The following is a 24,813-nucleotide window of genomic DNA, read 5'->3' on the forward strand; positions in this document are numbered from 1 at the left end:
CTCCTTGGATTAATTTTTGAGAACTAAAGGTGGAACTTGTTGGAAGCATACCTAGGTAGGGGTTTCGTAAAAGTCATTTGGTTTAAGTTAGCCAGAAGGGGCCTGCTATGGAGGCGAGCTAGTTACATAAAAGATGATATTTGACGAGAAATCAGTAGAAAGAACAGGCAGCATGAAAACAAGATGCTTGGTAAGCTAATGGGGACATCAAAAGTAAGTGGGTATACATCTCGAAATGTCATCAACAGCAGATAGACAAACGAAGGGATATGAATGAGAAACACGAAGAAACACATAGACACTCCATTGTCACACGGAAGAAATGAAATGGTGACATGCAACAACAGCAACGGTCCAAACAATAAGCCAGGGGTATTCCTCTCGAAGTATTCGTGCTCAAGCGTAAGATTCTCTTAGCCCCGTCGAGATGAACGGCGTGTCGGTAGAGTGGTTGTTACCGGCTTCTTTGCCTGGCTGGCTGTAACCTCAGACGCTTTGGCACCTCGCTTGGCGCGGGTTGGTGGTGAATTTTCCTTCTCGCTCGTTTGTGCAGCTTCCTCGGTATCGGAGTCGTCGACTTCTTCCTTGTCTTCTTCCATCTCCTCGTCTTCGCTCTCTTCTTCGATATCTTGCTCGGCCTGCTTGGCTCCTTCCCATTTTTCCATCTCCACGTCATCTTCATCAGTGTCCTTGTCTGCATAACTGACACCCGCAGTGCCTCGGCTGCTACGACGGCGGGCAGATTTGCTAACCTCCACAGCGCCACCTCCATCAGACGACCATCCATCATCATCCTTACTCTTGCGGCGAGGGCTCTTACTCGGCAAGCCCACATTGGATCCAGATTTGCGTGGCCGACCGGGTCCTGCCTTGCGCGCCTTCTTCGTAGAGTTTCCGTTGGCATCAAGAGACTCAGGCTTCCGCTTCCTCGCAGAGCTGGCCTGGTCCCTGTGAGACGAGTTCTTCGGCTTCATGGCAGTTCGTACAACACGGTCCAGCATGTCGTCTAGCTCATCGGGAAGGAAGTTCTTGTCGGCGACATCTTGAGCTTCTCGGTGACTGTTCATGGAAGAGAAAAGAGAGCTAGGAACGCCCATCTTGCCGGGGTATGTTTGTAAGAGGTTGGTCGCTCCGCCACTAGCGCCGCCGAACTTATGTTGTTGTGAGTAAATGTCGGCGAATCGTCGAATGGTTGCCTGGGCAAGGTCTGACAAGGTGTGCAAGCGGGTAGATATCTCGTCGGTTTTGGTGATACCGTCGCGGAATTGCTTGACACGCTGGGCGACGTGGAAAATCAATGAAAGGTTGTGCTCATTAGCGACGGCCAGGAGGTAGAAAACAATGTATCGTGCAAAGTCGCTGAGATCACCAAGCCTTGTCGACTCATCTAGGTCATCAGACGGATAGTCTGGATGGTAGGCAAGTAGGGACAAGAGACGCGAGAATATCAATTCCATGACCATGGTCTGCTCGGTCCGCTTTCCGCTCGCCTGAGCCTGTTGGGAGAAGTATGCGGCGCGTGATCGTAGCCACGTGAGTGTGCTTTCCTTCAAGCCAGTGGTGGGTTCAAATGCCAGCAAACATGGGATGATATACCAACGGTGAGACAAATAAGACTTTTGAACCAGCTTCTTCTTCAGGTGATTAACGAAGCCACTTCGGACTTGAAGAAGCGGGTCTTGGGCCATCAAGGCAATCGAATTGAAGTCCACGGGGGCCAATAATTGATCGCAAAGACTGTTGGAGGCACATAGCTTGACAACAGACCTGGCAGCAAGAAGACGCAATCGGGATTTCTGAGATGAAGGGGTATCTTTCTTCTTTGATAATTCGCCCTCGCCTGCGATTAGCTTATTCAAAGTTTCATACACTGGTTTGGCATGCTCCCGGAAGTCCGCATCGTCATCAGAACCATCCTTGGCTCGCAGGCGATTTACAATAATCTTCAGCGCCCATTCTTTGTTCTGGGTCTCTTCATCAACTGTCTCGGACCATGTGTATCCGGATTTTGTGTCTGGAGAACGATTCGTGAGAAGAATCTGGTTCACAGCTATTGAGATGATGGCATCGCTTTCCTCATCTGCTTCACGGGGGACAAGAAGGTTTAGCTGTGACAATGCGCCAAGGCGAGTCAGGGAGTGATCCGATCCATATTCCCACTTCTTGATACACTTTTGAACAAGTTCTTTGGCGTACATCTCTTTCTTGTCAGCAGTGGCCATGAGGATTGAAACGGCATGCTTAGCGGAACGCGGCGAGGTGCTGTAAAGAGCATAGTTTGTGAGGGCCTGGAAGAACTTGCGCTCCTTGGGCAGTTTTGCTGGAAGCTTTTTCGCAAAGCCAGCACAGGCCTTGAGAATTTCTTCGGCGCTAGCATCGCCAGCAGAATTGGCCTTTGGAGCTTGTGCCTCAAGATCTTTACACATCTGCTGAACTTGGGCTTCTAAAACCTCAGGATTCTGAGAAGAAATCTGCTTCAACATTTCTTGTGCAGCACTGGCCAGTCCATTTTCATCAGTTCGGGAAAGACTCATGATCGCTGGGATGTGACTGCGGTTGAAGATCAACGATCCGGATCGGTAGAGAAGAGGTGTGATGGTTTCCAGCAAAGGGGAGTTGTTTGCACTCTGGGCTCTTCTCTGAAGTTCTTTCATCGCCTTGATCACCGTACGATAATCACTGGTAGCATCCATGGAACAACGGACGAGATGGTAGCCGCGCCGGTCATGGGCCTTGGCAAACTTCCACAAGTCCGCCGAGGCGCGGGAGGAATCTGGGAAGGTTTTCGATAATGAGTCAATGACCCTCGACAATTGTGCCTTGGCTGAGTCTGCATTCTTGTCGGTTACCCCGCCGTTATATTTCTCACATGCTTCGAGATAAAGTGTCATAGCCGATCTCATGGCCAGTTGACGAGGAAGCATGACGAAGAACACGCGTCTGGCCTTCTCACCAAGGCCACGAAGCAAGGTCAGGATCCGGCGAACGCGGATTTTTTCGACATCGGTTTCTTGATCAGTATCCTGGCCTTGACCTTCTTCCCCTTTCCCTTTTTGAGATAGATTGGAGCCTCCACGCGAGAGCTTCGACTTGAGGGGAGGATAGTTAAGCGGAAGCAGTGTCTCAAAAAGCACTCGGTCGATAAGAATGTGAATCTCCGGGTCGTTAGTGTAGAAAGCATCAAATATTTTAGTTGGGACGTCTTTCAAAAGGGACACCACGGGTTCGGCGTTTTGTTCAATATCTCCAGCAGCTACCGCCCAGATGCGGGCAAGAATCTTCATCGCATGCTCACGGACTTGTGGCTTACGGTCCTTCACTCGGTCTGCGAGGACAGCAAATACTGAGTCCGGGGTGGAGCAACCGCCCTTGATGCCGAGTTTATGAACAACGTGGTCGAAGCCAAATTGTCCAATCGTATCAACTGCAGCGACACGAACCTTCTCATCAGCGTCCTGCAGCAATGTGACCAGGCAGTTGACAAGGCCCTGCTCTTCACTTTGACTCAAGCCAGAACCACCCGCTGATGTTAAGAGGATGCGCCCGACAACGGTGACCCAAGCGGCACGGACTGAAGGTGTCTTATCTTGCCGGCGACTGAGGAATGCCTCATAGGCCGAGTTGTGTACTTGGGAAAAGGGCTTCAGAGAGATTGGCGTCAAAAGAATGCTCGGTTGAGCGACCGTCTGCGCATATCCCTCTAGGGTCACTGGCGGGTAAGCCGCTGGGTCCATTGGAGGAGACGGAGGGGGGCCGGCAACACCAATTCCTGCCGCAAGATCTCCAATGGTCTGTGTAGCTAGCAAACGGAGAGCCACTGACTCGGCAGACAGTTCAGCTTCGACCTGCGGGATCACATTCTGCAAGACCTCAGGACAGGCCCGCCAAAGCTCCCTGATTAGGCGATGGGCTTTGCTCAATTCTTTAATATCCTCGCCCTCCTCGTCCGAGTCGTCGAGATTCGGCTTGCGGGGGCCACCCTTCGAGCCGTGCGATTGTCCAGGGGCGGATGCGTCGATGATGACATTGTTGAAATATTGACTGATGTGGCTAGTCATGCGCTCGGGGCAAGCCTGGCAGATCGCCTTGGCCATGTTGTAGGCAGGCGGGTAGTCCTTTAATAGGAGGGTATCTTGCCTGGTATCAATCGGTGCGTCGGCACGTTTGCCCTTCTTGGGATTATCCAGCACCCGAGGGTCAACACGAAGGAACTGCGCGACAATGGTATCGACCACTTCAGCAGCCAAGACTGGTGTTTCGTCAATGACTGTCACCAGCAGCCTCGTCATGTCAAATTCCACACCCTTCGCAATCTCCTCTCCAGTCGATGTTTTTGAGGACCCCGAGACGATGTCGAAGCAGCTAGAGAAAAGGGGAACGATGAGCGAGTCGGGGTGATCAAGATCAGTCATAAGGACGACACTCTTGACCTCGGCGAGTGAGCCTAAGACATAAGTTTGCTGTGCATTGTAGGCATTGGATGGATCGGCCAGTGCGGGGATGACTGAGGTGACGATGCATGTGAAGATATCCTGTTTCGGGGTGAGATTGTCAGCGTGATACTATCAATTGAGGGCAACCGGAAATCGTGTCGCGATCAACAAAGAGCGCACCTTGAGCTGGTTTCTGGTAAAGGGCGCATCCGGCGCACACAGTCGCAAGACATCAACGATACAGCAAGTAGCCCAGGCACGGACTCCCTTATCCTTGTGGGCGAGTAAGTTGGCGCTAGAAAGCTCCTGGGAGACCTTGCGCAAGGATTCCTTATCAATTTCCTCCTGTTCAAGCTTGCGGAGCTCTTGGGCCAGGGCCTGGAGACGGTCGAGTAGATCGGCAATGGGGATGGCGGCACGCCCCACGCGCCAGGAGAGCGGCTGGTTGAAGGCCAGACCTCGAAGGCCTGAATACTCCTCCGGCTCCTCAACGGGAGCTTGGCGAGTGCGCGAAGGCATGGTGAAGAGGGGCTCGCATAAGAGATGGGGTGGTGGGTGAATGGGTGCAGAAAGGGTTTCGAGGAAGGTTGGCGTGTGACCGCCCGAGACGCGTCGCACGGGATCGCGTCTGGGAGTAGAGTTAGTATACACCTACCCTTACATTCAACAAATATTGGCACATTGGATCAGATAATTGATCATGTATTAATATAACATTTAGTTGATATATTATATATACATCTCTTCTGTTCTCTACCTAGATATCAACTTCTGTGTTGATAAACAAAGGGGTTAGCATGTAAAACTAGCAGATGGGTCAACCTTGAGCCTCGGGAAGTATACTAGTACCTTGATATTAGTAGTAGTAGGTAGGATAGCAGATAATATAGTCACGAGTCTGCTACCCTAAGTACTCAAACCCGGCCATAAATATCTGAATGTATTACTCGTACTACTCGTACTACTAGTACTACTAGTAGTTGCCTGAGGTACTTCAATTGCATGGTAGAGCACCTTAGTAATAACACCAATGTGTAGTCCTCAATCCTCGACGTCATCCTCAATTCGCCATTCATAAGTCCAATGAGCCACTGCTAGACCCATTGTTTGAAACTTGAACAGCTTACAATATCAGAAGTAAGACATCGGGACTAACTTTGATTCTATGGTTATCTCCGACTGCTGAGGTCCGAGGCCATTCAAGTCAAGCTTGTAAAATACCTTGGTCTCCACTACTAGCATTAGGTTAACTATGCTATCCATGCTACTCTGGAGTATTAGCACCTTAGTATTCCGAATCCAAGGTTACCAAGTTGAAGTCGTTGAATATCCACGCCGAGAAACCTGAATACAACACTAGTATCCATGGATATCATACCATCTTATCACATGCACCTACCCTGTTATACTAGAATAGGACGTCCACACCAAATCGAACCTATCATATAGATGATCTAGATCTCGGGAAATTCGAGGTGCAATCACGGACTCGGCGTATCAACAGGCGGCATCTGCCGAAAGTTGCAGAGCCGGCCGTTCGGGCCCACGCGAAGGCCGAGCCCGAATTTGAACCTACCGAATCATCTTGCAACATTCAACTTCTTCAATCCCCACCCATCCTGACTTACGCAATCGCAACGTGCTTTTTCATGCGCCTTCACCTCCATGTTGACATATCATCCTGACTCACTGTTGTTCTCGGGGCCAAAGCCTTGTCTCTTGGCATTAGACTAACCATAATCTGTATATTTTGTACTAACACTGGGGGCCACATGCGGAAGAGCGGCACTGATTCAAGTTCAAGTTCAAGTTCAAGCTCGGTGTCTCGCGTTCAAGTTTTTTTTTCTCTTTCGGATTTAAACCCACTATGTGGAGCGATCCCGAGAAAAATATGGGGCTGCCCACGAGGTTTTCGGTTGGCCATACTCCTATACCCCGAATGCTGCTTAGCTCCGGAGGGTCTCCTTCTAGATTGTTTGATAGAAGACCCACGAACAAAGCTATCCCCTGGTCCTTAAATATTTCTGGATGCCCACACTTCCAGGGTCTTTCAACCTAGTATTTCAATATCAACTTACAGTTTGGATACTACTGAGTACGAGTTATTCTACAGAGTACTCATTGGCACCTTCTTCCTAGGTAGGCATCATTGCATCGTCACCCCCTCCAGCAATGGCCAACCATCCCGTGGATTTCGATTCAACTACAACAACCCCACGATTAAGCATGGACGCTCGCAACAACCTCACCGAGCCAATCGGCCCTAATGCCGAGAAGGAACTGACTTCATCGCCTCCATCATCTCATGATAACCACAACGACAACGACAACGACAACGACCTCGAGAATGCGCAAAGCCAGTCTGAACCAGAGAAGCCCACCGAAAAGGACAAGGACCCTAATCTCGTCGAATGGGATGGACCCAATGATCCTGAAAACCCTCAGAACTTTTCGCGCGTGCGAAAATGGGTAATCACTGTGGTCATGTCCTCCATGACCATGTGGATCACATTCGCCAGCAGTGTCTTCTCAACTGCAACCCTCGTCACCGCGAAGGAATTCAACGTCTCGTCTGAAGTGATGATTCTTGGTACCAGTTTGACTGTCTTCGGCTTTGCTTTAGGTCCTCTCTTCTGGGCTCCACTCAGCGAACTATACGGCCGTCGTCTACCTCTCTTCTCCGGCTATGCTATCTTCGCCATTTTTCAGATCCCCGTTGCCGTGGCACAGAATGTCGAGACCATCATGATCTGTCGTTTCTTGCAAGGTGTCTTTGGCTGCTCTCCTCTTGCCGTGGTGGGTGGTGCTATGGCTGATATCTGGGACCCCGTTGATCGCGCCGTCGCTATTGCCATGTTCAGCGCGGCCACTTTCCTGGGCCCTACTCTTGGTCCTATCATGTAAGTTGGAAAAACATTACCCTCAAATCGGAACAAAATCATATCTAACTCAACCTATAGTGGAGGTTTCGTCACCGATTCCTACCTGGGCTGGCGCTGGACCGCATGGCTCACCCTGATCGCCTCCTCATTCTTCGGCCTCCTTGCTCTGATCATCGTCCCCGAGACCTACGGCCCGAAGCTTCTGCAGATGCGCGCTGCTCGTCTGCGTCGCGAAACCCGCAACTGGGCCCTACACTCCTTCCTCAACGAGCATGAACCTAGCATGAGCGACATCGTCTACAAGTACCTCCTGCGACCCTTCCAGATGCTGGCCATGGAGCCCATTCTGATCTGCATTACCATCTACCTCGCTCTTATCTACGGTATCCTCTATCTCTTCTTCGAGGCCTACCCCGTCTCTTTCTCCGAAGTGCGTGGCTGGGAATCCGAAGGCATCGCCGCCCTCCCCTTCATCGGTATCATGATCGGTGTGCTCTGCGGTGTGACTTTGATCATCTACACCACCAAGACCCGTTTCGCCCGCAAGCTGAAGAAGCACGGCCGTGTCGTCCCAGAAGAACGCCTTGTCCCCATGATGATTGCCTCCGTTCTCTTGCCCATCGGCCTCTTCTGGTTCGGGTGGACCTCGTCGCCAAACGTACACTGGGCTCCCCAAGTCATCGCCGGCATCCCAATCGGCATGGGTATCCTGGTTATCTTCATGCAGGGCCTCAACTACATCATTGATGTCTACATGATGTACGCCAATAGTGCTATCGCCGCGAACACCCTGATTCGATCCACGCTCGGCGGTGCATTCCCCCTCTTCGCGACGCAGATGTATCACAAGCTGGGCGTCAACTGGGCCTCGAGTGTGCTGGGCTTCATTACCATTGCAATGATTCCCATCCCCATTCTGTTCTTCTTTTACGGCGCGAAGATCCGTGCCATGAGTCGCTTTACTCCCAAGTTTTAAATGGGAATATGTGCGGATGAACGATCCGAGATACTAGTAGAAGTCTTGATATCGCATAGAAGCGAGCATAATTCTGCACAAGAGGCGTTTGGGCTGGCTTTTTGATTTCCGCGGTGGTCTTTTTCGTTTCTTTCTGCGAAGCGCTTCAATTCCCTACTCACATTAGAGCTTACGTGCATATACGATAATGGATAACTGTAATAGTCCTTAAGTTTTGCAAAGTAAATGTCTAGACTAAACATACCGTAATTTCAAGTTCAACTTGGGGATGGCTACTTAGAAACCCTTGGAAGTTCATAGGATTCATCATTGTCTCCAGGGCTACCTACCGACCTAGGTACTAGTTGGTAGGATTATACCACGCTAGAGGTAGGCATCTTAAGACTCGAATGGATCTCAAGACAACCTTGGAACGCTAACATTAAGACGACATTCGGGTTTAATACTCGCTACTAGTAAAATGTTACAACTCGATGTATAAAGCGATATAAACATAAAATTTCTCCAGTTGTATTGCTATTATGGCACATTGTATGAGGGAAAGAACAGGAAAAAACCAAATCGACAAGAACAGAGCCGAAGCCCCATCCTCAAAGCAAGTTCCCCAACCTCAGAAACGATCTACCCATATGATCTTTAGCGCGAAACCCCGACCGAAGAACTAAACGGCCCAGAAAGCAGAAAGGACAAGTCGTCAACCGGAGCGGAGAATAAGAGGGAGGGGAAACAAGGAAAACGAAAAGAAAAAAGGAACCCGTTTAGTCGTAGAGGCTGTCATCGTTGCCGGCTTCGCCGAATGTGTCGTTGTTCTGGACTTCGCCGGCAGAGGGGAAGCGGAAGAAGCTGCTGCCTCCAGAGTTCTTCAGACTCTGAGCGAAGGCCTCATAGCGGCGGATCTCGACGTCGCTGACAGAGCGGCGGGCTGTCTTCATGGCCTCCTCAAAGTGGGCACGAGTGAGCTCGGGCACGGGGTCCTCCTCCTCTACATCCTCATCGTCCATTGTGACGTCCTCACCGGCGGCCTCGCGGGCCTTGGTCTTCTCGATATCCAGGGAGATGGCCTCCTTGATAGCGAGCTTGACGGCACGCTGAGTCACGAAACCAAGATCGGCACCGGAGAAACCGTGGGTCTTGCTGGCGATGAAGGGAATATCGACGTCGCCGGCGACGGGGGTCTTGCGGAGCTGGGCCTTGAGGATACCTTCACGGGAAGCCTGGTCGGGCAGGGGAACGTAGACCAGGGTGTCAAGACGGCCGGGACGGACCAGGGCAGCATCGAGCTGCTCGGGACGGTTGGTAGCGCCGATGACGAAGACGTTCTTCTTAGAGGTCATACCATCCATCTCTGTTTGGAATATTAGCAATGTTCGGATTGAAGTTAGTAGATGTTATGCTTACCGGTCAGGAGCTGGTTGACAACACGGTCAGAAGCACCGCCGGCATCACCAACGGAGCCACCACGAGACTTGGCAATAGAGTCGAGCTCGTCAAGGAAGACAACGCAGGGAGCGGCGGCACGAGCCTTGTCGAAGATGTCACGGATGTTGCTCTCCGACTCACCGAACCACATGCTCAACAGCTCAGGGCCCTTGACGGAAATGAAGTTGGCAGCGCACTCGTTGGCGACAGCCTTGGCCAGCATGGTCTTACCGGTACCAGGGGGACCGTAGAACAGCACACCGCGAGAGGGAGAGAGACCGAACTTCTGGAACATCTCGGGGTGGTCCACGGGGTACTGGACACTCTCGATAAGCTCGCGCTTGACCTCCTCCAGACCACCAATGTCGTCCCAGCGGACGTTGGGAACCTCGACCACGGCAACCTCGCGCAGTGCGGAGGGGTTGGAAACACCCAGGGCGTAGCGGAAGTTCTCCATGGTAACGCCAAGGGAGTCCAGGACCTCGGCTTCGATGGTATCCTCATCAAGATCGATGAGATCCATCTTCTCACGAATTTGCTGCATGGCAGCCTCAGAGCACAGCGAGGCCAGATCGGAACCGACGTAACCGTGGGTCTCGGCGGCAATAGTCTCCAGGTCAACATCGTCGCCGAGCTTCATGTTCTTGGTGTGAATGGACATAATCTCGAGACGGCCGGTGGGGTCGGGAATACCAATGTCGACTTCGCGGTCGAAGCGACCGAAACGACGTAGAGCGGGGTCGATGGAGTTGGGACGGTTGGTGGCGGCCATAACAACGACGTTGGAGCGAGCCTTCATACCGTCCATAAGGGTAAGGAGCTGAGATACGACACGGCGCTCGACCTCACCGTTGGTCTTCTCACGCTTGGGGGCGATGGAATCGATCTCATCGATGAAGATAATGGCGGGGGAGTTCTTCTCGGCCTCCTCGAAGGCCTTGCGGAGGTTGGACTCCGACTCACCGGCCATCTTGGACATGATCTCGGGACCGTTGATAAGGAAGAAGAAAGCACCGGTCTCGTTGGCAACGGCACGGGCCATCAGGGTCTTACCAGTACCAGGGGGACCGTACATGAGGATACCACGAGGAGGCTTGATACCAATGGACTTGAACAGCTGAGGGTGGCGGAGAGGCAGCTCGACCAACTCGCGGATCTGAGCCATTTGTTTCCGGCAACCACCAATATCATCGTAGCCAACCTCGTTGAGGTTACCCTCCTCATCCTCACGCTGGATGGGCTCGCCCTCGCAGTGAATAATGGTATCTTGCGCGACGATGCCGTACTCTGGGGGATCAACCTCCACAACCTTAAATTCTACTTGTCTCATACCACCTCGTACTGTGAACAGGTCGCCCTGACGCACTGGTCGGTAGGCTTCGCGGAAGTAAGGAGCGAGGTAGACGTCGAAGAGGGAGCCGGTGAGACCCTCGATGGTGTCGGCGATAGGTAGGACGGCAATGCGCTTAGCCTGGAGTAGTTAAGAGATGCGGTTAGTCAAAGACACTAGGTAAAAGCAGTGGCAAAATATAGACGTACGTATTTAATATCGGGGCAAGCGTGGACGGTAATAACATCACCGTGCTTGACACGGAGGTTGTGTCGCACAACACGGTTAATGCGGGCACTTCCATCATCCAGGTCATCATCAGCCAGGACGATCAGAACAGTGTCCTTGCGCTTCTTTCCCTTCACCAGAACTGTATCACCGCGGAAAAGTTGGAGGGTTTCCATAGTGTTGTTGGAAAGAGCGATAACTGAGTTGTCATCGTTCACGGCATCGGTCACGCTGTTGATGAGCTGTCAGTATCCTCCTCCTCAGAGACCTATCATCAATCCGATGGGGAAGGGTTTTTACATCAAAGAGTTAGGCTTCTTCTTCTTCTTGAGGATAGCGGTAGCGGTGTCGAGCTCCTATGGCTTGTTAGTGTCCGTTTAGGCCAAGGTATATTGCCGTGCTGTTCAACCCACCTCCTTGTGCTCGGCGCCAGAGCCATCCCTAGTATCACCGTTAGCCATTTGGATTGCAAAGACTGAAAGAAAGTCAGCCGTGGACGTACTTGAGGTTGACTCTCTTCTTCTCGTGGGTGTGATCCGGCTCGGCGGACATCGTGAAGGATCTGAGATATGTGACGTTGACGAGAGCGGAGCTTGGGGAAAGCAAAGGTTGGGGATATCACAATCGAGCGGGCGGGCGTAGCTCGAGCAAGTGAAGGAAATAAAGGCGAATGATAAAAAAGAGGATGGAGATGGGAAAGAAACCAGCAGACCAGAGAAAGGATCCGACGGCGAGGAGATGAAGATGAGGATAGGTGTTGAGCTTCCCAGGTACCCGCCGCGAGTGAGTGACGATAGAGGATGACCTAAGCCGTATTATGTCACCCACTCTCCGCCACCAGCGAATCTGATGGAAGTTGGTCGATCTCGCTGCCTGAGGCTTAAACCCTGTTGTCTTCAACCAACTAGCGTTAGTTCCTCTGTACATTGTGGGGTAAAGGTTAGAAGTGATTGGGGAACTTCTCTTTGTGAACTCATCAGAGTGTCTGGAATCCAAGGGTCGGAGCGGAGATGCCTGGAAGTTTCCTCTTGAACCATGGTGTTTATGAAAGAAATAGTAACGGCGCTACTCCTTTCAAATTTGGAGCTATTCACCCAAAACGCTTCGATTTATAGTAGTCTTCCTCTTTAGGTCTGGTATGATCAAATGGGCACCGACTACAATTATGGCTCCCTTGAGAATACTCCGTCTGATGAGAAGAGAACCCTCGTATTCTCTTATGAGGGGAATAATGTAGCAGCAGCCAAATCCGGGATCGGATTAGATAACTGGAAATCTCTAAGCCCCAACATTTAAACACCCAAATCAACTGGCTGCCCGTACCTTTTTCTATACTATTAGTACTAGTACCAGTCAAACTCCAGGGCCCAGCCACCTGCAATCAATTCAATCAAATCATGGCGCGGGGGTTGTTAGGTTTTAGTGCCCCATCTCATGATGACCCTAAAATTCATGGCTGTGGAGATGCATATGATAATTAGTACTAATATCGGAACCCGATAAACCAGCCGTGCATGCCATACCAGTAGTCAAGTTGTCCCATGGAACCTATTTTTCAATGATCAGCTGCGGAAAACGAAATTCTTACCCAGGCAATCGGTTGCACTCGTAGAGTTATAACACTGAACTGGCTTTTCGCCATGTTGTTGCCGTGCCAGAGAACGCCCAAAGTACTTCAAGTTGACATGAAGCGAACGCTGAAGCTTCTATCGCAACTAAGTCGATTGCAACAAGTGCCAAATTGAAGGCTTGAATTTGAAATCAAAATTGCTGTGGGTGGCAATACTGACAAGGAGTGCTATCATGATCTGGAATTATTCTCCATCTTCAAGACTAATGCTCTACTGAAAGCGCTGCTTATCTTGCCAATATTTTCTATCACTAGTATAGAGCTAATAGTTCTGTAAAACGAGTCGCGGCGTGATTAAAGTCAGCAAGTGCCGACTTGGCCAATTGCTTATTGAATGGAACGTGTGCTATCAGAGTCAACAATACCGATACTCCGAGGCAGGGACAGGTTAAAACAACACAGACGCTCAAGGGTAAGTCCGATCAATGGCTAATTGCATGGTCTGGGTCAATGCCCTTTTAAGCCAACTATGGTCAGTTTGTAAGTGATCCTACCACAGGCAAAGGGGGATTTTGCTATTCGAAGAATCGTTCCAGCCCCATGTAATACTCTTCCTAACAAGGAAACTTTTCTCAATCCACAAATTCAGTGCCAGTTGAAGGTTTGAGCTCCAAAATTCCCCGAGGTTGATTGCAAGGTTTCTTTCTCACGCCGGTGGCTTCAGATTATCGGAAGATTAGTATGTTCAAAGGCAATGAGTTTTGTACATGCGAGTACGTTGGATTGTAATTCTCGTCGAGATCGATTTCGTTTGGATCTGTTTTAACCACTGATTGAGCGTTTGGTTTGGCCTAAATTATATCGTTTAGACCCTGGAGATTTAGATCCCAAGCGCAATTGAGGGAGAAGACAAATAAAGACTTTGAATGTAGGGAGAGGAAAACCTGGGGGGGGGGAGGGCCACGCTTACGCTGCGCCGGAGTGATTGATACCACCTGATATTAAGAACGAAATTGAGAAATCGACAGAGATCTTTCAGGCAGATCAAGTTTAGTGAAAAAAAAAAGACATTAATCTGCCGCGAGAGCCGGGCGAAGAGCGTAAAAGAAAAGATGTGACACAAGCACAGACGACAATAGATGATGATCTTGCAGGGTATGAGAGACAAAGACAGAGACGATCGCGAAATACCGGAAGACAAATACATCCAATTACGGCATCGATATTAGAACGCTCAACATCAAAATAAGCCTTACAAGTCATTACCCGAAAGCAGAATGTCCAGCAATTTCATATCCCCGCCCAACTCGCGTCAAGATGCCTTTCTGAACCGCCACCAACTCCACATTCTCGAACACGAACCCACTCCCCACATCAATAAAGCGGGACCGAACCCCAGGGCAGCTCAATCCTTTGCCCAGAAACGTGTGTGTTGAAGGTGGGCTGCAGGATGCATAGCACTGTCTTTCGAATTCTTTCAGATGGCATTTGCCGCGATCGTCGCGGTTTACCTTTTTAGAACCGGGAATGGTGTCAAGCTAGTCATTTGGGGTCTAGCTTGCCTTGGGCGCCCGTAGCGGAGAGGAGTGGGGGAAGTTAAAGACAGAGAGTGACAGGCGGTTCAAGTTTCCCGCAAATATCTCAAGTGAAATACCTCCCGGGAAAGTGATAGCTTCCACTCTATTCGCCATGGCCAAGTTCGGTCCGGTTGGGGGCGACGGTTCCCCGCAAAATGAAACACCAACAAATTCACCAAAATGTTGAAATTCTTATGTTGACCTAATACATACAATGCAATGAGAATCTAAGGATGAAAAGTATGTCCAGATCGCCAAAACAGAAGGGATATTTGAAGAAAGAAATAGAAAAAGAAAAGAAGAATACAATCAATCAATGCAGTTTATGCCTGAATTGCCTTGCCCGTCGCACCCCACATATCGTGAAGGCTCCATGCACCAGCCATGAAGCTAACCACACCGACAAGGTTATCCGGAACACCGATTCCTTGCTCAAAGCACCAGTGCAGACACAAGGGGGCCCAGCAGATATTGTTGACGAGGCTCTTGCGCCAAGAGCGAATCTCGGCGCGGGTTTCGGCGTCCTCCTCCTCTACCATCTCCTTGGTTTCGACGTTGCCCGCGGCCGCGCGTTTTGCCGCAACGCGACGTTTCCGTAGAATGTGTCGTCGCCAGAGGACGAAGAATTCAAAGAAAATGTGTCCAAACCAGCCGCGGGTGCTCCAGATTTCCCATTGTACCAGGCTGCCGTATTTTTCGACGAAGCGTTTGGAAATGATGCCCTTTGATGCTAGGTAGCCGACATTCTCGAGGAGCTGGTATATCACGTTGGAGATGATTTGGAGGTATGTGAGAGTGCGGATTATGGGGTCTGCGGGTGGTGATTTGAGGGTTTCAGAGCCCCAGATCCACAGAGGGAGAAGGCCGAAGAGACGGATAGTGTATCGGGTCTCCGAGGCAAGAGAGGAGAGGGCAGCCCATTTCGATGGTGATGGGGTGCCAGTGGTCGCGGAAGATAGGGATTTGGGTATGCTGCGACCTTTCAATCGTGCGAGAAGGCTGAGGCGTGTCTGGAAAGCGATGAAGGGTGCCGATGCACATAGGTGTTGTAGTATCGATGCGACATAATTGACTGTTGCTAGTACTCTTTCCTGACCGTCGGCCGTGGAGAGGAGACTGAGAAATCAGCGGTGTCCTTGCGGGTGGTTGTGCGGGTTTGTGCGAGTGGGATGGTGCAGATAGGGGTTGCCCAGTAATTTAAACACCGACTGGGTATATAGCTGGCAGTATCACAGGGGGGATACTCACAGATCTAATCTCCTGATGGTCACATCGGCTGCTGTCAAAGCCGCCGTCAACTGTCGTCTTGTCGCCGGTTTCCCCGCGGCTATCGGAGCATTCCCCACATGCTGAGCGTCCACGGTCTTTTCTGCTGGCGGAGAGGGGGGGAGCTCTGGGTCTGCCATGGTGTGAATGGGAGTAGATGAAGGAGATAAGAAAGAAAAAAACGAAGCTAAGGTCGCCTGGAGTCCAAAAGGCTCACAAGATAATGGCACTGCGGAATCGCGCGCTGGCCGCGGAAGGAACCGAGGCTCGGAACAAGGTTGGGACTGCCTGACTCGGCCTTCCTTCACGCGGACGACCCACCCGCGGGTATTGCCAGCCCGATTAGACCCTCCACTCGTCGTCCTGCTCCTTTGGGCGTTCGGAATATATGAGTCGGAATATCTGAGTCGGAAATCCTAAAATCCCTGTATACTCGGATGCTTGCGCTGGAAGCAAGTTGAAATTGTTGAATGCTGTTGGTCCAATAGCGGCGACTCGTTGGTCATGTCGGCCTTTGCTATCGGAAATCACCTCGAGGCAATCGTCGATGGTAGACACAAGGTAATTACCAATCATCGATCGCTGTTGTTTCAACACCAGATAAATCAGGGTCTGGCTCTGGCTCTGGCTCTGGCTCTGGCTCTGGCTCTGGCTCTGGCTCTGCCTCGGGGGTCAGATTGCTATCGTCGGCTGCTGCGCTTGGAACGGTATCTTCGTTCTGTGTCAGCCCGAGGAGTTGGGATCGAGCGAAGTTATAACTCCACATAGCTTCTCGTAGATGATACGAAGATCTGCCAATGAAACGGTCACATGCCGCATACTCGTAGTGAGGAACGGCCATTACACATGTTTCATTCGAGGTTTCATCTTGAATCTCTACTTCTTCCCAAATCGGGTGGATACTGAGTGGGGTTGGCGGAGTACCAGGTGAAAGGTAAGAATATCCGATAGCCTCTGCCTGGAACTGTAGCTCCCAGGGATCCCCGATGCGGTCGGCATGTTCTCGAAGCCTTTGTTCTGTTAAAGTTTCTAACCATGTGAGATAGTCCTGATATTCAAGCGGGGGCATATGAAGCCAACAGATATAGCCTTGGATGCTTTGGAGAACGACGAATGGAAGTTTCAGCGCCACGACGAGCTTCAGGACCAGTGCAATACCATTGTCGGCTGGATATTGGTACTTTTCCCACCACTTTTGAAACCATGCAGTGTGTTGCCAATGTGTAGGATCCTCAGGCAGACCGCGCAGCGTCCACCCTTTAGTGATCGGACGGTATATGTTTGCCGGGTACGAAGAGGCTCTTTATAGGCCTCATTGACGACTTTGGCAATGCTACCCCAGGAATTATCAGACGTATGAGACCGACACATTGTGCAAAACATTGCTCGACAGGGCTCCAGATTTGAGAAACTCCGCGTTCGGGCCGACAAAAGTTGCATCAATTCTCGATAGTTCCGCTGGTCAATTGCCTCTTGGTCATTGAATAACCCTCGCCCTCCAGGCAAAGCCCTATGTGAGGGCCGGGCCTGCTCTCGCAAGTTGGCTGCAGTTTCAAGCACTTCCATTTTCTGGTCCAAGAGCTTTTCCACTTGGGCTGGAAGGTAGTTGCCCTCGCCGATAGCCTTTTGAATCCATTTCGGCAAGATATCGATGTTTCGCTCGGGGACCGACGTTTCAAAGGCCGAGTATTCTGCTGTATCCGCCGTGCATTCATAAAGAAACCGCGCAGGTCGACCGCAATCTTTATTCTCGCATTGCAAAGGCGTAAATGAATCGATGCTCCAGTAGCGCTGAACCGTTTCGTGAAGACAGTATGGACCTGCTCGAGCTCGATAGCTTGCATTTCTGATGTCCTCTGGTGAAGGATTGTTGCCGGTTGGGATGTCACTTTGAGACGGGGTGACGTGGGATCGCACGGGAGTTGTCGATATCTCTTTCTCAGACAGTTCGCAGGGTTCATCGGAAGGAAGACGCTCCGGAGTAGATGCCGGTTCTTTTGAATAAGAGAGAGTAGTAGCAGAAGGGTAGTAAGTAGCAGGAAGGGGTGAAGATTGACGACGTTCGAGCTCTTCGAGCTCCTCTTGAAGATCACGGTCGAGCTCGCGTTGGAGCTCGACTTCCGACTCGGAGTTGATATGCAGCATTTTTCACACCGAATTCGGATAGCTGGTTCTTGGTACGCAGGATAATCTGGACAAACCAGACGAATGTGCCCACGGACGGAAGTTGGCTAATGCTGTTCGTTTGATCTCGACTGTACAGATGAGATGTGAGTGAGCAGGACGAGCAGATTCAGGTCAATGGGTATATCATACCTGATCCAAAGTTGATGCGAGATTGCTAGAGCAATAAAAATCCCTGGGCGGAGAAATTCGACTGATTTCCACAGGAAGGAGATTGATTGAAGATGAGAGAGTGATAGGTCGAAGGTGAAGTGAATGGAGGGAGGTGCGGTTGGTGAATTTCACATACTTCGTTAGTCTACAGTGGCTCGAGCACCATATGGTATGTCCTTTTATTCAACATATTATCTCCAATTATTTCATCGTTGTAAGATGAATACAATCAAAAGCTAAGGACAACATCTACTAGTAGCACACAGAATCCGCTCGTTAAATCCTTACTCAACTTCACGACTTCCATCGCCTGGCGCTCGATACACTTTCCACTGTGGGATCATGTATTTGGTCCCATCCTTTCACCACACTGTTACATTGCTACAGGACCGTCTTCCCCAGGCTCGTCTTCCTCGTGGATTACACCAACTTGAACGGGAAGTGACTCAATTCTCATGCGCCATTCATGCACCCGGTCGCGGGAATATGTCCTGTACAGCCATCCATTGATGGTCAGCGTCACGATGTCGGAGGTGGTCTCGTCGTCAGACGTCCAAGAAAAGGAGCTGTCATCCGAGTCATGGCATGTTCTGAAAACGTGCTGGATAGCCTTCGAAGCGGTATGTTAGTGATTCACTTGTTGCCTTGTCGGAAATCAACCACATACCTCTCTGGCACGAGTGATGGCCCGTCTGAAGAAACGTGGAGGCGGTGGGGGGGTCAGGAATAGTGGAAGTCGAGCGCGGGATCGCTGACGAGTAGACTCCCACGGTATGTTGAAGAGTGTGTATCACTGTGCTGGAAGAGCTCGGTGTTGTTTTCTGGCCCCAGGGCCACCACTGGCAGCACCTGGACAGCACGCGCTTGAAGAATCTGACCATGAAGATTGTGAAAGAGGCAATTAAATGCAGGAGTGATATGAAGCTTCAGATAGAACACCAAGCGGATATTCAGACCAAAGGAGAGTAGAGCGAGCTATGGGAATGATTCGGCAGGGCTGAGAAGTACAGCATCCTGAAAAGACCTCACCACCCCGATTACCTCGCCGGCGCTGAGCGGCCAATCACGCGCAGGGCCCATCGTAACATTGGGAACAAGGACGTATTTTGTATGTGTTTGTTCGTGTATCATGATTCTGATCAGTCTCACTGAGCGGGCACAATCATGCTGCATGACTTGCCCAAGAGATCTTTGGTGTTCACTCAACCAAGAGTGTCTGGCTGTGGAGAGGGTATAGGTTAAATAGGAGCCATAGATGATTGCTTTGATTAGGGTTGATTCGGGTATATAGGAACGGCCCGTTGCAAGGTATTCGGGATGCCGATCACATTAACGGGCTAGGCTGTGCTCTGTAAGTGCTGTTTGCACAGAGATTTTTGAGGTAGGTGAAAAACTTAAGGAGTCCAGGTCAGCTTAAAGACTAAAAGTTAGCTTGCTTGTGCTGTAGTTAGTGCAGGGAGTATTGTGTCTGCATAAGAGTGAAACAGCTGCAGATACAGAAGCACAAGCAGGTGAATAGGTACTCTGCGAGCATGTTAATACTGAAAGGATAAAATCATCAGTATACTGTTCTTCCGTAGTGCAAAGCAGAGTATGGGGACCACTCCATAGTACGGGGTTGATACCACGGATCCACCTATGGGGCACTCCCAAATGAAAGCGGATTTTTCATCGGTATACCGAGGTTCCACTTGGATTGGGCAGGGCACGGAGATGGCCATCGCTGTACTAAAATTGAAGTACTAGATCTAGACGATCTAGGTAACTTTATTTAAGTATATCAAAGTATCCTATGCTTTGTTCTTCGTACTCCGTACTATATAATTTTATGCACTCGGCTAAGCCTGCACCAAATTAAAATAAATACGGGATGGCCAACGGCGAGATCCTTTAGCTTTGGGTACGTCGGAATTCTCCGACCGCAGTTGGACCTCGCCGGGGATGCTTGCCTTCTCCTCCAGTACCACTACTACAGTACTAGTACCACTCAAGCCCAACTCATCTGCCGACTCGTCCACCGCTCCCTCTTATACTCGGCTCTACCCCAACTTCCTTAACCTTTCTTGTATCCCCGGATTGTCCAAAGGTATTATCCCCCTGTCCTGTTTCCCTCAGCCTCGGCTATTGTCCCCATCGAATTGTTCCAGCTTTCCCTTCCCAGCCTCCCCAGTCAGCCTAGTTCCCCCCCCCCTCGGGCCCCAACCTTCTCATAAACAAACAACGCACCGGCCCCCCCCTAACTCCCTCCACCTCCATCCACTCCCGATAATTCCGCGATCGATCCACGTTGTTTTCTTTTGTTGCAATTGTTGACCAGGAGACATTTTGTCATTTCTAGGCGCGTTTGGATTCTCTCACATCATCTTATCCCCACCGTTTAGCCCACCATGTCTGTCAAATTCAAGGAGGAGACCATTCGCGCGGTCGCGAATGCCGGCAAGCCCGAGGACCTCGCTCACCGCGTCGGTGAGCGATTGACTGGTGGAAAGACCCAGACTGGCTATCTCCAGGTATGTTTGATTCCTCTACAATAATCTCCGACCGATGGAATACCCCAGCTGATCCGAAGAATGTGGATCGTTAGGCCTACCTCAAGCAGTTGCAGCACAACCCGCTGCGCACCAAGATGCTCACCTCCGGTGTGCTTTCTGGTGTGCAAGAGCTGCTCGCCTCGTGGCTCGCTCATGATGTTGGCAAGCATGGCCACTACTTCAGCTCGCGCATCCCCAAGATGTCCCTCTACGGCATGTTCATTGCCGCCCCGCTGGGCCACGTCCTCATCGGCATTCTCCAGAAGATCTTCGCCGGCCGCACCAGCCTGAAGGCCAAGATCCTCCAGATCCTCGTTAGCAACTTGATCGTATGTTTATATCGCGCCCAACCCAATCTGATTCCCAAGGATTCCCGCGTTCGCGCAATCGCACGCCATCCATGCTAACTTATGCGCTCCTCTAGATCTCCCCCATCCAGAACTCCGTCTACTTGACCTCGATGGCGATCATTGCTGGCGCGCGCACCTTCCACCAGGTTCGCGCTACCGTCCGCGCTGGCTTCCTGCCCGTCATGAAGGTCAGCTGGGTCACCTCCCCTCTGGCCCTGGCCTTTGCCCAGAAGTTCCTCCCCGAGCACACCTGGGTGCCCTTCTTCAACATCATCGGTTTCTTCATTGGAACCTATGTCAACACCCACACCAAGAAGAAGCGTCTCGAAGCTCTCCGCAAGGTACGTTCATTCCCGAACATAAAATCAGAATCGAGTATCAAACACCGCTAACACGATATGCAGCGCTACAACGACCGCCGCGATGATGGATACGAGAAGCGTGACAACTACCCTTGAAGAGAGCCCGTCGCAACTGCAGAGAAGGAGCCGCAGATATCCTAGTATATGGTTGAAACGTTCTATGCATACCTCAACCTCAACGCCTCCACGCTTCTCCCGATCTGCAGCCATCTATTACCCTTTCTTTTGTATTTCATGTTTGTTCACGGTGTTTTGACTCATGTACACATCCCCTGCATCTTGGTATGCGTCAGATACCTTTCTTCCTGATGTTATTTTTTCCCTCTCAATTTTACGACGAATGCCCATTTTCCGTTCCCCAAACACTTCCTTGCACCTTACTCTCCATTCGGAGATTTAGGCTTAGGTACATATGCTGGATTTTAATTCAACCTTCATCGGTCCAATACTGTGGTCGTGGCATTCTCTCGTCTTTTAGATAGGCCCGGAAGAAAATACAGCTTCTTGTTTCCTTTAGGCATTGAGAGCAAGCTTCAATTATCCATTCATCGTCCTCGCGACCAATGGAACATACTACATAACATGGGGCCAATCAACTACTAGTTACTAGTAGTTCAAAGACCTAGACCATCTAAATGACAGACATCTAGGACTCAGCCCTTTTATAGGCCTGAACAACCTTTGCCAGAAGTCCACCAATCGAACCCAATCCACCTTATTCAACCTCCATCTCACTCCCCTGCCCCCTCTTCCCCTTAACATACCCAACAAAGTCATCCAACGCCCCGGGCCACGCCCCATCCGCACTCCACCACCCAAAATCTTCATCTTCAAGACTCTTCCGCATAAACACCTCCGCCTGCTCCCACAGATCCTTGTTAACGGGCCTCTTCCCCCGTCCCTCAAGGAACTCGATCCACAAATCCAGCCACGCCGTCGTGGCCGTGTTCCAGGGCACACCGCCCCGATCCGCGGTGAAGAGAAGTTTCCACTGTTCGGCCGCGATTTCAAATTGCAAATTGCGCTGCCCTTGCATCCGGGACAGCGGGAACGTGAAGCGATATACCCGTCGGAAAAGCTCGGGGTCCTTGGGGATATTGCTGCGGAGATATTGGACATGTTGGGTCATTTTGGGTTTGGTGTCGCAGCTGGGAATGAGTTAGGAGTCGTAATGGTAAAAGGGGGCGCAATGAAGAGGTGCGGAGATGAACTGAACTGAGCTGAGCTGAAATGAACTTACTGTGTCATTTTCCACCCATCCACGAAGCCTTCGCGCGTGAATTCGCCCATCGATGGGCACTTGCACATTTCGAAGATGGCTAGACAGGCAACTTCGTCTAGTTGGACTTCGATGTCTCCGAGGAATTTCATAGCGCCGTCGATTCCGATGCCGTCGGGTGTTTCTTCTGCGTCATCTGGACGGAACGAGAATTAACAGGGTGAAGTTTGATTATTGGTTGGAGGTAGACTTACCTCGGTATGAATCGAAGACTTCGTTGAGGAACTTTGTGCTTTTCGAGGGGCCGGCGGTGCCGGCAAAGAATCTGTTCGTTAGGAATGGAAATTTTAGTCTACTTTTGTCCGATTGATGGTTTTTATGTAGGTTTTCGGCTGGATTGATGGCCTGCTGGAGCATAGCTCGCTCAAGGCGATGTAGGCAAGCAGGCAGGTAGCCGTGGACACCATGTATAGATGTAAGGGATTGGCTCGAATTCGGGTTCGATAGGTCAGAGTGAGACTTACGCATCAACGGCGCGCTCGACGTTCCATCCTGTTGCCCTCAACGACTAGAATGATAGTCAGTGGTGGGTTCAAGAGGTATCGACATCGGCCGGGTCAAACGATCAGACAACGCATGTCCGGGAGCAAAACGGGGCTTCAGACTAGTCAATACTGACCTTCGAGGCAACAGAGTCCTTGCTATTTGTAAGATTGACAAACTGGGCGATGGCCTGCTTCTGGGATGTAGAGTAGGGCGGCATGGCGGGGTTCTGATATTTGCACCCGCAGTCGACGATGAGTGGTTACTGTGGAGAGAACGTGTCGAGATGAGAAGCTGTGAGGCCGGGTATAAATGCGGACGTCACAGGAACAAAATCGTTCACAGCCGGAGTCCTAGGTCGGAATTTATTCTCCAATTCTCTGATGCGAGCATTGGTCTTGGTGCATCGCGATGCGGGCAGAATGACTCAGCTGGTGCCTCAGGCATAAACTCACATCACCATCTTTTGGTGGGACCAGCTACGGCTAGTTACTACTACTGGTAACTTCTAGTTTGCCGGTAGTTACAAAAGAATTTGTTGAAGGGAGAGCTCGGAATTTGAGTGGCAATGCTCAGATATTCCCTATCCAGATCGATGTTTAAACTTTCTATATTAGGCAGAATTGATTTGAAAATTGTTCGTTGAAAAATATCGTGATGTATAGTAGATCCCCGAAGAGACAATAGCACTTTTTACATGATAGTAATTGACTCCAAAACTCCTATCCTGATCAAGTATGCGAACATGCAAGATTCAAGCCTGTTAAGATCCTGCTTAGGTGGTGAACATGGTATCTTCGTCGCGCAGGTACATTCCGACGTCGGCCTAGGTCGGGTTAGCGATGGAGCTAGTTGAAACAGCAAAGGATACGGGGCTTACCTGAGCGAAAACGACGACAGCGGTAGGTTCCAGCTTGCGCATCTCCTAAGAACTAGTTAGCAATGTCACGACAATCGTAAAATTGGTTGGTTCGTACAGCAGTCGATCTCGCGGTCACACCGAAGCCCTAATGAGGAAGAGAAAGATTAGTTCATGCTTCTGGTATCATCCATATAATAGACAACTCACAAGAGGGGTATCATTCTGGTTGAAGATAACGCATCCAGAGTGCTCGGGGGCATCCTCTGACCATCTGGCGACATGGGCCTTCAAGACATTTGATCCGTAGAGGATAGGCATTCTATTCACAATGATAAGTCTCATTTCACTTCAATCGCATTGAACGATGGGTTTGCTCACTCTCCGTTAGACTTAACCCAGCACTTTACACGAGCGTGAGGCGCAATGATGCTCAAGCTGCTCATGTTCAGACGGAACTTTCCAGTCTTTGTGAACTTTCCGATCATTGTGCCGGCAGTGAGGAGGGAATCACGGGGAATAGAAGTGGCGAAGTTGGCAATGCGCTCGGGCAGATAGAACACTCGGTCCTTGACAAGTCGGAAGACCATTCTCTCGGTGACAGCGGTACCTTCAGCAGGCGGCGCAATCAGGTTGGACAAAGATGCTCCGGTGTAGGAAGCAAGCTTCGTGAACATTGTGCGGGTTTCGGTCTCATCGAGGGCACGCATTTTGACGGGTAGGGCTGTCGACAGCACCGGTGGAAGATTGATGAGTGCGAAATGGTCTCCAGGACCAACGTTGATGCCGATAAAAAAATATCAGGAACCTACCCCGATAGGTGGGCGGTGAGGGCATGGGGTGGGCAGAAAAGTCGAAAAAATAGCCACCGCCCACCAAACAATCTCCCAGACCCTTCGTTGTCACAACGTTCGCAATTGCATTCAAACGA

The 24,813-nt window shown here is 50.6% G+C and overlaps 9 protein-coding genes across 9 annotated transcripts; 2 read left to right on the top strand and 7 right to left on the bottom strand.

Annotated features, from left to right (window-relative positions):
* Positions 1 to 413: 413 nt before the first annotated feature.
* Positions 414 to 4,952, bottom strand: N7533_006125 (sister chromatid cohesion factor PDS5; the record flags this gene model as incomplete). The annotated part of the gene is made up of 2 exons (XM_057102775.1): positions 414 to 4,532; positions 4,614 to 4,952. 2 exons carry the CDS (start codon positions 4,950 to 4,952, stop codon positions 414 to 416), a joined length of 4,458 nt encoding a protein of 1,485 aa, XP_056962405.1.
* Positions 4,953 to 6,605: 1,653 nt separating this feature from the next.
* On the top strand, positions 6,606 to 8,291 carry N7533_006126 (MFS transporter; the record flags this gene model as incomplete). Its single annotated transcript, XM_057102776.1, has 2 exons — positions 6,606 to 7,333; positions 7,394 to 8,291. 2 exons carry the CDS (start codon positions 6,606 to 6,608, stop codon positions 8,289 to 8,291), a joined length of 1,626 nt encoding a protein of 541 aa, XP_056962406.1.
* A 758-nt stretch (positions 8,292 to 9,049) lies between these two features.
* cdc48 (AAA family ATPase CDC48) lies at positions 9,050 to 11,820 on the bottom strand (the record flags this gene model as incomplete). Its single annotated transcript, XM_057102777.1, has 6 exons — positions 9,050 to 9,636; positions 9,690 to 11,181; positions 11,250 to 11,499; positions 11,569 to 11,624; positions 11,682 to 11,709; positions 11,771 to 11,820. 6 exons carry the CDS (start codon positions 11,818 to 11,820, stop codon positions 9,050 to 9,052), a joined length of 2,463 nt encoding a protein of 820 aa, XP_056962407.1.
* A 2,918-nt stretch (positions 11,821 to 14,738) lies between these two features.
* Positions 14,739 to 15,821, bottom strand: N7533_006128 (uncharacterized protein; the record flags this gene model as incomplete). The annotated part of the gene is made up of 2 exons (XM_057102778.1): positions 14,739 to 15,531; positions 15,664 to 15,821. The coding sequence occupies 2 exons, from the start codon at positions 15,819 to 15,821 to the stop codon at positions 14,739 to 14,741; spliced, it is 951 nt and encodes a 316-aa protein (XP_056962408.1).
* Positions 15,822 to 16,246: 425 nt separating this feature from the next.
* On the bottom strand, positions 16,247 to 16,750 carry N7533_006129 (uncharacterized protein; the record flags this gene model as incomplete). Its single annotated transcript, XM_057102779.1, has 1 exon — positions 16,247 to 16,750. The coding sequence occupies one exon, from the start codon at positions 16,748 to 16,750 to the stop codon at positions 16,247 to 16,249; it is 504 nt and encodes a 167-aa protein (XP_056962409.1).
* Positions 16,751 to 16,821: 71 nt separating this feature from the next.
* N7533_006130 (uncharacterized protein) lies at positions 16,822 to 17,826 on the bottom strand (the record flags this gene model as incomplete). Its single annotated transcript, XM_057102780.1, has 1 exon — positions 16,822 to 17,826. One exon carries the CDS (start codon positions 17,824 to 17,826, stop codon positions 16,822 to 16,824), a length of 1,005 nt encoding a protein of 334 aa, XP_056962410.1.
* Positions 17,827 to 20,405: 2,579 nt separating this feature from the next.
* Positions 20,406 to 21,357, top strand: N7533_006131 (Mpv17/PMP22 family protein; the record flags this gene model as incomplete). The annotated part of the gene is made up of 4 exons (XM_057102781.1): positions 20,406 to 20,528; positions 20,603 to 20,878; positions 20,974 to 21,240; positions 21,304 to 21,357. The coding sequence occupies 4 exons, from the start codon at positions 20,406 to 20,408 to the stop codon at positions 21,355 to 21,357; spliced, it is 720 nt and encodes a 239-aa protein (XP_056962411.1).
* A 619-nt stretch (positions 21,358 to 21,976) lies between these two features.
* Positions 21,977 to 23,243, bottom strand: N7533_006132 (defective in cullin neddylation 1 family protein; the record flags this gene model as incomplete). The annotated part of the gene is made up of 5 exons (XM_057102782.1): positions 21,977 to 22,409; positions 22,502 to 22,676; positions 22,735 to 22,832; positions 23,005 to 23,048; positions 23,160 to 23,243. The coding sequence occupies 5 exons, from the start codon at positions 23,241 to 23,243 to the stop codon at positions 21,977 to 21,979; spliced, it is 834 nt and encodes a 277-aa protein (XP_056962412.1).
* Positions 23,244 to 23,798: 555 nt separating this feature from the next.
* Positions 23,799 to 24,592, bottom strand: N7533_006133 (ribosome biosynthesis protein NIP7; the record flags this gene model as incomplete). Its single annotated transcript, XM_057102783.1, has 5 exons — positions 23,799 to 23,849; positions 23,904 to 23,948; positions 24,001 to 24,030; positions 24,093 to 24,204; positions 24,264 to 24,592. The coding sequence occupies 5 exons, from the start codon at positions 24,590 to 24,592 to the stop codon at positions 23,799 to 23,801; spliced, it is 567 nt and encodes a 188-aa protein (XP_056962413.1).
* Positions 24,593 to 24,813: the final 221 nt, after the last annotated feature.

Source organism: Penicillium manginii (genome assembly GCF_028828005.1).
Source record: "Penicillium manginii strain IBT 31320 chromosome Unknown utg000004l:1.0-7231830.0:1.0-7236170.0, whole genome shotgun sequence".
NCBI lineage: Eukaryota > Fungi > Ascomycota > Eurotiomycetes > Eurotiales > Aspergillaceae > Penicillium > Penicillium manginii.